The sequence below is a fragment of the Chrysochloris asiatica genome, unplaced genomic scaffold (genome assembly GCF_000296735.1).
Source record: "Chrysochloris asiatica unplaced genomic scaffold, ChrAsi1.0 scaffold00013, whole genome shotgun sequence".
In the NCBI taxonomy this organism is placed as follows: Eukaryota; Metazoa; Chordata; class Mammalia; order Afrosoricida; family Chrysochloridae; genus Chrysochloris; species Chrysochloris asiatica.
The window spans coordinates 29,554,392-29,561,658 of NW_006408531.1; the positions used below are offsets into that span (position 1 = coordinate 29,554,392).

Here is a 7,267-nt window from a genome sequence, read left to right on the forward strand (position 1 = left end):
GAATATTCAAGAAGAAGGTATAGCATTTTAGTTTACCAACATTTATCTAACCACAAGAATTTTTTTTGCCTAGCAGAGTTGCTGTGCATTGAAAGAGACAACAATGAGTTAAATATAAAATAATTCCACAAATTAAGCATTCAAAATTAATTTCTCCCTAAAAGATAACAAAAGGAGAGGCTATTAATCTTTTTATCAGAAATGTACATGATGCATATAGCAGGGAAAAGCTACCCTACAATTAAAATCCATTAAAATGAAAAATAAAGCTTCAACTTAGTCAACTAAACTGAATGAGGAATCCAAAAATGAACCAGGTGACATTTTGAAGAATTCATGAAAAGAGGTTAATTCTTGCTCAAGAAAACAAATACAGATTTTTACCTTTGCTGCAGCAAGGACATGCTCCTTTTTAATTATTCCACACTTGTTCTCGCAAGCATTTATCCTAGACGCTTCTGCTAATCGACGAATGAACAGTAAACAGTTCAGATGAACCTTTAAAAGAGGAAATTGGAAAGGATTGAAAAACTTAAAACTGATGCTTTGCAATAGTGAGTTTTAAAACTAAGGATTTCAAAATTTACGGTTAACAAATGATAACAATATTTACTTATTGTAATTACATCACTTAGCTAATCTTTTTATTGCTATATAGAATTTGCTTCCATATTGGTTTGTCTTATATTCATTAAAAAAAAAATTTTTTTTTGACATTCATTGAAAACTGAATTAAAAGATAATGGAATTTGCCCAGGAACATTTTGAAGCCCCCTAGGAGTCCAGGTGTGGTGCTGTGGGTTAATGCGCCAGACTGCAAAGCCATTTGAACTGCAAGGTCAGCGGTTCAAGCTCACCAGTCGCTCCTCGGAAACCCTATACAGGGTCGCTATGGGTCGGAATAGACTCAACATCACTTAACAACAGTATGAAACAAAGCTATACAGAGTAGGCCAAAGGTTCAAAACATTATTGTAAAGCATCATTATGTTTCAACACTTATTCTACAATCTAAGGTCTAAGCAGATATTTTAACTAGATACTTAACTCGAAAAATCTATTCAAAAACATGTTAACAGATGTATCTACAGAACACCTCACTCATAACATGGATGAACCTGGGCAACATTATGATGAGTGAAATTAGTCAATCACAAAATACTGTGTCAGACTAATCCTACAAAAAAGTCAAGAAAAGTTTTATACACAGATATTCTATGAAGGATACCAGGGGTGGAAACGATGTTAGGGTAATTCACTAACTAGAGGGTGTTGTTAAGTGCCATAAAATTGGTTCCAACTCATAGCGACCCTATATAGGGTTTCTGAGGAACGGCTGGTGAGTTTGAAATGCCAACTTTGAGGTTCAAACAGACCTTGTGGTTGAGCACTTATTTCACAGCATCACACCAGAGGGTATAAACACATTAACATGCATAAAGGGGAAGGCAACACACAACATTGGGGAGGTCAGCACAAAATGATCTAGTAAAAGGAAGGCACTGGAAGGACACAAGAATTAAAGGCAACAAAGATAAATATTACATACAAAATCATGCAATAAAAGAAGTAACAATGCATTAAGTGCATACGTAGCCAGGCACTCAAGCTGAACAGTTATGGAACTATATGCATGAATTGTTAGTCCGACACCATCCTCACAATCTTTGTTAAGGTTGAGCTCATTGTTGCTTATATTGTGTCAATCCATCTCATTGGTGGTCTTCCTCTTTTTTGCTGACCTTCCACTATACCTAGCATGACGTAGTACTTCTCCAGAGACCCGCCCCTCTTGACAATACGTACGAGAGAAGTCTTGCCATCCAAGGAGGCTTCTGGTTGTACTTCTTCAAATGCAAATTCGTTCTTCTAGAAGTCCATGGTAATTTTAATATCCTCCTGTAACACCATAACTCAAATGTATTAATTCTTCTATGGTCTTTCTTATTCACTGTACAACTTTCACATGCACATTGTTGTTGTTGTTTTTAGGTGTCAGCAAGTCAGTATCAATTCATAGCGAATCTATGCACAACAGAATGAAACACTGCCGGGTCCTGGGCCAATCTCACAATTGTTGCCACTCTTGAGCCCACTGATGCTGCCACTTTGCCAATCCATCTTGCTGGGGGATCTTCCTCTTTTTCTCTGATCCTCCACATTACCAAACATGATATTCTTCTCCAGCAACTGGTCCCTCCTGACAATATGTCCTAAGTATGAAAGACGAAGTTTGGCCATCCTGGCCTCCAAGGAGCACTCTGGCTGCACTTCTTCCAACACAGATGTTTGTTCTTTTGGCAGCTCATGGCACTTTCAATATTCTCCTCCAACACCATAACTCAAAGGCATCAATCCTTCTACAGTATTCCTTATTCACTGTCCAACTTTCACATGTGTATGAGGTTATTGAAAATACCATAGCTTGGGAAAGGTGCACCTTAGTCCTCAAGCTGACATCTTTGGTCTTCAACACTTTAAAAAGGTCTTGTGCAGATGTGCGTAATGCAATATATCATTTGATTTCTTGACTGCTGCTTCCATGAGTGTTGATAGTTGATCCAAGAAGAATGAAGTCCTTGATAACTTCAATCTTTTCTCTGTTGATAAGAATGTTGTTTATTGGTCCAGTGGTGAGGACTTTTGTTTTCTTTACAATGAGGTACAAAGCATACTGAAGGCTGTGGTCTTTGATCTTCATCAGTAAGTATTTTAAGTCCTCGTCACTTTCAGCAAGAAAGGTTGTATCATCTGCATATTGTAGGTTAATGAGTCTACCTCTTAACCTGATAACATGATCTTCTTCATATAATGCAGCTTCTCAGATTATTTACTCAACATACAGACTGAATATGTATGGTGAAAGACTCCAACCCTGGCACACACCTTTCCTAACTTTACACCATTCAGTGTCCACTTGTTCTGTTCAAATGACTGCCTCTTGGTCTATGGACAAGTTCCCCACGAGCACAATTAAGTATTCAGGAATACTCATACTGCTATTATGGTACATAGCTTGTCATGATCCACACAGTCGAAAAGCTTTGCATACAGTAAAGCACAGGTAAACACCTTTCAGCGAAGATCCGTCTAATAACAGCAACAATACCCCTCATTCCAGTTTCATCTTGAACCTCTGGCAGTTCCTGGTGAATGTACTATCGTAGTACATGATATAATATAAATATATATTATATATAATATATTGTATATAATATTATATAATATAAACTGATATATAACCAATCTCTCTATATATATATCTATCTCTATCTCTCTATCTTTACGGGAACAGAAAGCATCATCTTTGTCCCACGAACAGCTGACAGTTTCGAACTGCTGATCTTGCAGTTCACAGCCCGATTCATATATACATATATATTTGGCAAAGGAGTTCTCTACATACGTAGTTATATGTACTGCAAATGCATCCATGAATACAGTTGAACATACAGGTGGCAAAGTTGTGGAAACTTCTGAGCCATACCAAACACCTTGAAGGACCGAGTGTCTAGGAATGGGGGATGAGAACCATACCCTTAGGGGACATCAAGGTCCACTGACACAATACAATCCACAAAGACAATGTTCTAGTATCCTGCTTTGGTGAGTAGTGACTGAGGACTTAAAAACTTCAATGAGAAAGTGGCATTTGAACTGGATACTGAAAGAACTGTAGTGTACCACTAGGAATGGAGTTAGGAAATTTTCAAACAAAAGAATTATGTACAAAAGACAGCATAAACGTAGATTAGTTTTGTTTTTTAAAAGATAATGGGAAATACAAAAGTAATACAACATACAGTTGTACTCCTTAAAGATACCTATCTTAAGGAAACTATATACCACATTAGACACAACTTCAACATATGATATTCCCAGAAAAAAACTGTTAGAATGCCAATAGCTAAATAGTAGAATGTACTATCTTACTGCTAAAGAAGTTCTGAAAAATAAGAGATCAAAGCAGACTGAAGAAAGCTTCATGGATGATGTGGGACATCTACTGGGTAAAATTATGAAATGTCCATGGCAAGCACAAAATCATAAACAAACAAACAAACAAAAAAACCAGGGTGGACAACTGGCATCCAGGCCAGTGAAAAATAACTAATCAAAGCCACAGAAGATAGGCATACCACCTGAGAACAGCTACTGGCCAAAAGAACCTTCTTTCTTCCACTACTACAATTTCATCTTTGCCTCGAATTTCATCTCCCTTCTTTCTTTTCCATGTCACTTGGATCCCACCAACTATGGCGCCCACCTGCTCATGGGCCACATTCTGGAAGCGGGTAGAAGTGGCTTAAAAGAAAGGTCAGCCAATCTACTTGCAAAAATATCAGCCAATGACACACATGGGATCACCATGAGTCAGAGTGACTCCATGGAAACTGGGAGAGAAAAGAGTAGGTGGAAAAAACATGCCATATTAAGAACAGCTGAAATCATCATGCATTGTATTCCTATCACCTACAAATTGGTAACAGTGTGGGTTAAGTGATCGGATGAACTACTCCCCTTTCACTTAATCCAACACCTTATCCACTGGAAAAAAAATGAAGCTGCCCACTTGCATAAAAATGTACATCATGGACACCCTCTGATGCAGTTCTACTCTGTCCTGTAGCGAAGCTGTGAATCAGAATAGACTCAAGGGCAGTGCACTTAGTGGTGGGTGCATTTATAAATCTTTATCTCCTAGAGGATCTGCCTCCTATAGTTTAAACCTAGGGATGTAGTGGCCATTCAGCTGGAGGGATATATATTCCAAGCATTCAACACAAAAATTTTGAATTTATTTCAAGAAAGATTGTGAGTCAGTGATTTTGTTCGGGCTATTTTTTAAGGAGAGTACTATGCTTCAGGCAGGAGTCCAGGTGTGATGCTGGAAGACAAACATTGGACCGGACCACAAGGTTGGTAGGTTTGAATAACAAAGGCAGTGGCTCAAACTCACCAGCCGCTCTTTGGAAACCCTATACAAGGTCGCTAAGAGTCAGAACAGACTAGAAGGCACTTAAGAACAGCAACGTACTTCAGGCACCAAACTAACTCTTTATGATTTTATTTCCATACAGGTGATCCTTCCTGTATGGGCAGAGAAAGCGTCCCAGTTCCGAGAGCTCTCTGCCGCTGACTTTGTCTTCCTCTGACTTTGTCTTCTACCCATGAGCCACTCACAGCCAAGGTCAAATACTGTTGCTGTATGCTGTCGTGCCCATTTTGACTCATAGTATCCTTATGTGATAATGTGAAACTGACTCATAGGGTACAGTGGTTAAGGAGTCCTGGTGTGGCGCTGCGGGTTAAATGCGCTGGACTGAAAAGGTCAGTTTGAACCACAAGGTCAGTTGTGAAAGCTCACCAGCTGCACCTCTGCAGTCACTATGAGTCGGAACCAACTCAAGGGCACTTAACAGCAACAATGGTTAAGGGAGCAGATCCCTAGGTTTTTTTCATCAAACAAACAGACTTTAGTGGTCTTTCCTGCAAATTTAACTAATAAATGTTTTATTATTGTTCTAGGAAATAAATTCGCAATTGAAAACACTTTACTTACAAATAAACCTTTAGAATAGAGGTTTTTAGCAAGTATTCTAAAGTAGAAGTTGTACGGAAATACTATGGTGCTATAGGATAAGCTTATATAGGGGTCGCTATGGGTCGGAACCAACTCGACGGCACTTAACAATAGGATAAGCCCTGGACTGCTATTAACCTGAAGATCAGCGGTTCAAACTCAGCAACTGCTGCTCGGAAACCTTTACACAGACCAGGACCGACTTGAAGGTACTTTAACAAAAACCAAGTAAAACGAAAGGGAAAAGAGAGAAGGGAGGTGTGCTTGAAAGTATGATGCCAGTTATGCTTTTTACAATAAATTAAAATGATCCAGCCTGAATTCCAATCGCTACTTTGAGAAAAGTGTCTCTTTCAAACCCTTCGCAAGTACACTGAGTATAATTGGAAACTGTTCTCTGTAATATTTAAAAACTAAGCGAGAACTTTGTTAGTTTCCTCAAGTTGATGTGTCTCCTAGCTTCCATCTCACTGGGTCCAGAAACCCACATTACAGCGGCCCCGGCGCAACTAGCCGTGAGTAACAGAAACTGACACGCCAGGCTGGAAAATACCTTCAACATGGGTCTGAACGGGTTATAAAGTGGCTAAGGGAGACGAAACAAAGGCTTCACCTGCCCCACTCCCGTCTGAAGAAAGAATCTCACCAGTAAGTCGCCATTAGTTTCTAGACGAAGATGAGGTTTCTGTCGCTTCAAGGAGCGTTTTAGAAAGCCGCGAGGAGCCTTTCGTTTTATCTTCTTCTGAGGGTTTGAGGTCAAAAACGCCATTTTCTCTCTCAAGCACCTCAGCTCCTGAGATCGCACCGTACAGCACACTTTATCAACACCCGAAGCAATGAAAACAATCCAAGGAGTTTTCTTCAGGGCCCGAAACACAGGTCAAAATATTTGAATCCACCGCCAACGGAGCGTGCGCGGCGCTCCGCAGTGACGTCAGACGACACAAACACCGCCCTCAGAAGGCGCCGGCAGTAGGACAAAAAACTCCAGCGATGGGCGGGTCCACGGCACTCCGTGACGTCAGTATAAGAGGCAGTCTTTCTTTAGTCTATGTAGTCTGCATTGGCAATATGGAGCCTATTTTCATATCTTACCTAAAAGTACTAAGAAATTGTAGAAATTAGTTGTTATACCAAGGCAGCTACTCTTTTCCCTAAACTCTCACTCTATTGTTGTTGTTAGGTGCCATGGAGTCGGTACCGACTCATAGCGACCCTGTGCACAACATAACGAACTGTCAGTTTGTCTTACTGTGGTGGCTTGTGAGGTTCTGTGATAATGAAAGCTATGCCACCGGTATTTTAAATACCAGCAGGGCCACCCATGTTGGGCAGGTTTCAGATGAGCTTCCAGACAAAGACAGGCTAGGAAGGAGTGACGAGCTACTTCCAAATATTTAGTCATTGAAAACCTTATGAATAGCAGAGAAACACTGTCTCACTCTATACTGTAGCTAATATACAGTGCTGGTAGTGTGCCTTTGAGTCAAAACTGTATAGGGTTTCCAAGGCTGTAAATCTTCATGGGAACAGAAACCTTATCTTCCTCACGGAGCACCTGGTGGACTCAAACTGCTGACCTTGTAGTTAGCAGCCCGACAGATAACCCAGTATACCACAAAGGCTCCTTTTATATCAAGTAGATGACTAGAAAGACATTTGTGATGTTTGTGGAGTCCTGGT

At 40.0% G+C, this 7,267-nt stretch overlaps 1 protein-coding gene across 1 annotated transcript in view; it reads right to left on the bottom strand.

Moving 5' to 3' along the window:
• CENPW (centromere protein W) overlaps positions 1 to 6,353 on the bottom strand; it is an 8,108-nt gene extending 1,755 nt beyond the window's left edge. Inside the window, exons 1-2 of the mRNA XM_006834685.1 lie at positions 6,231 to 6,353; positions 385 to 498 (exon numbers count right to left, since the gene is read on the bottom strand). Coding sequence (XP_006834748.1) covers positions 385 to 498; positions 6,231 to 6,353 — 237 coding nt within the window. The remainder of the gene's footprint in view (positions 1 to 384; positions 499 to 6,230) is intronic.
• Positions 6,354 to 7,267: the final 914 nt, after the last annotated feature.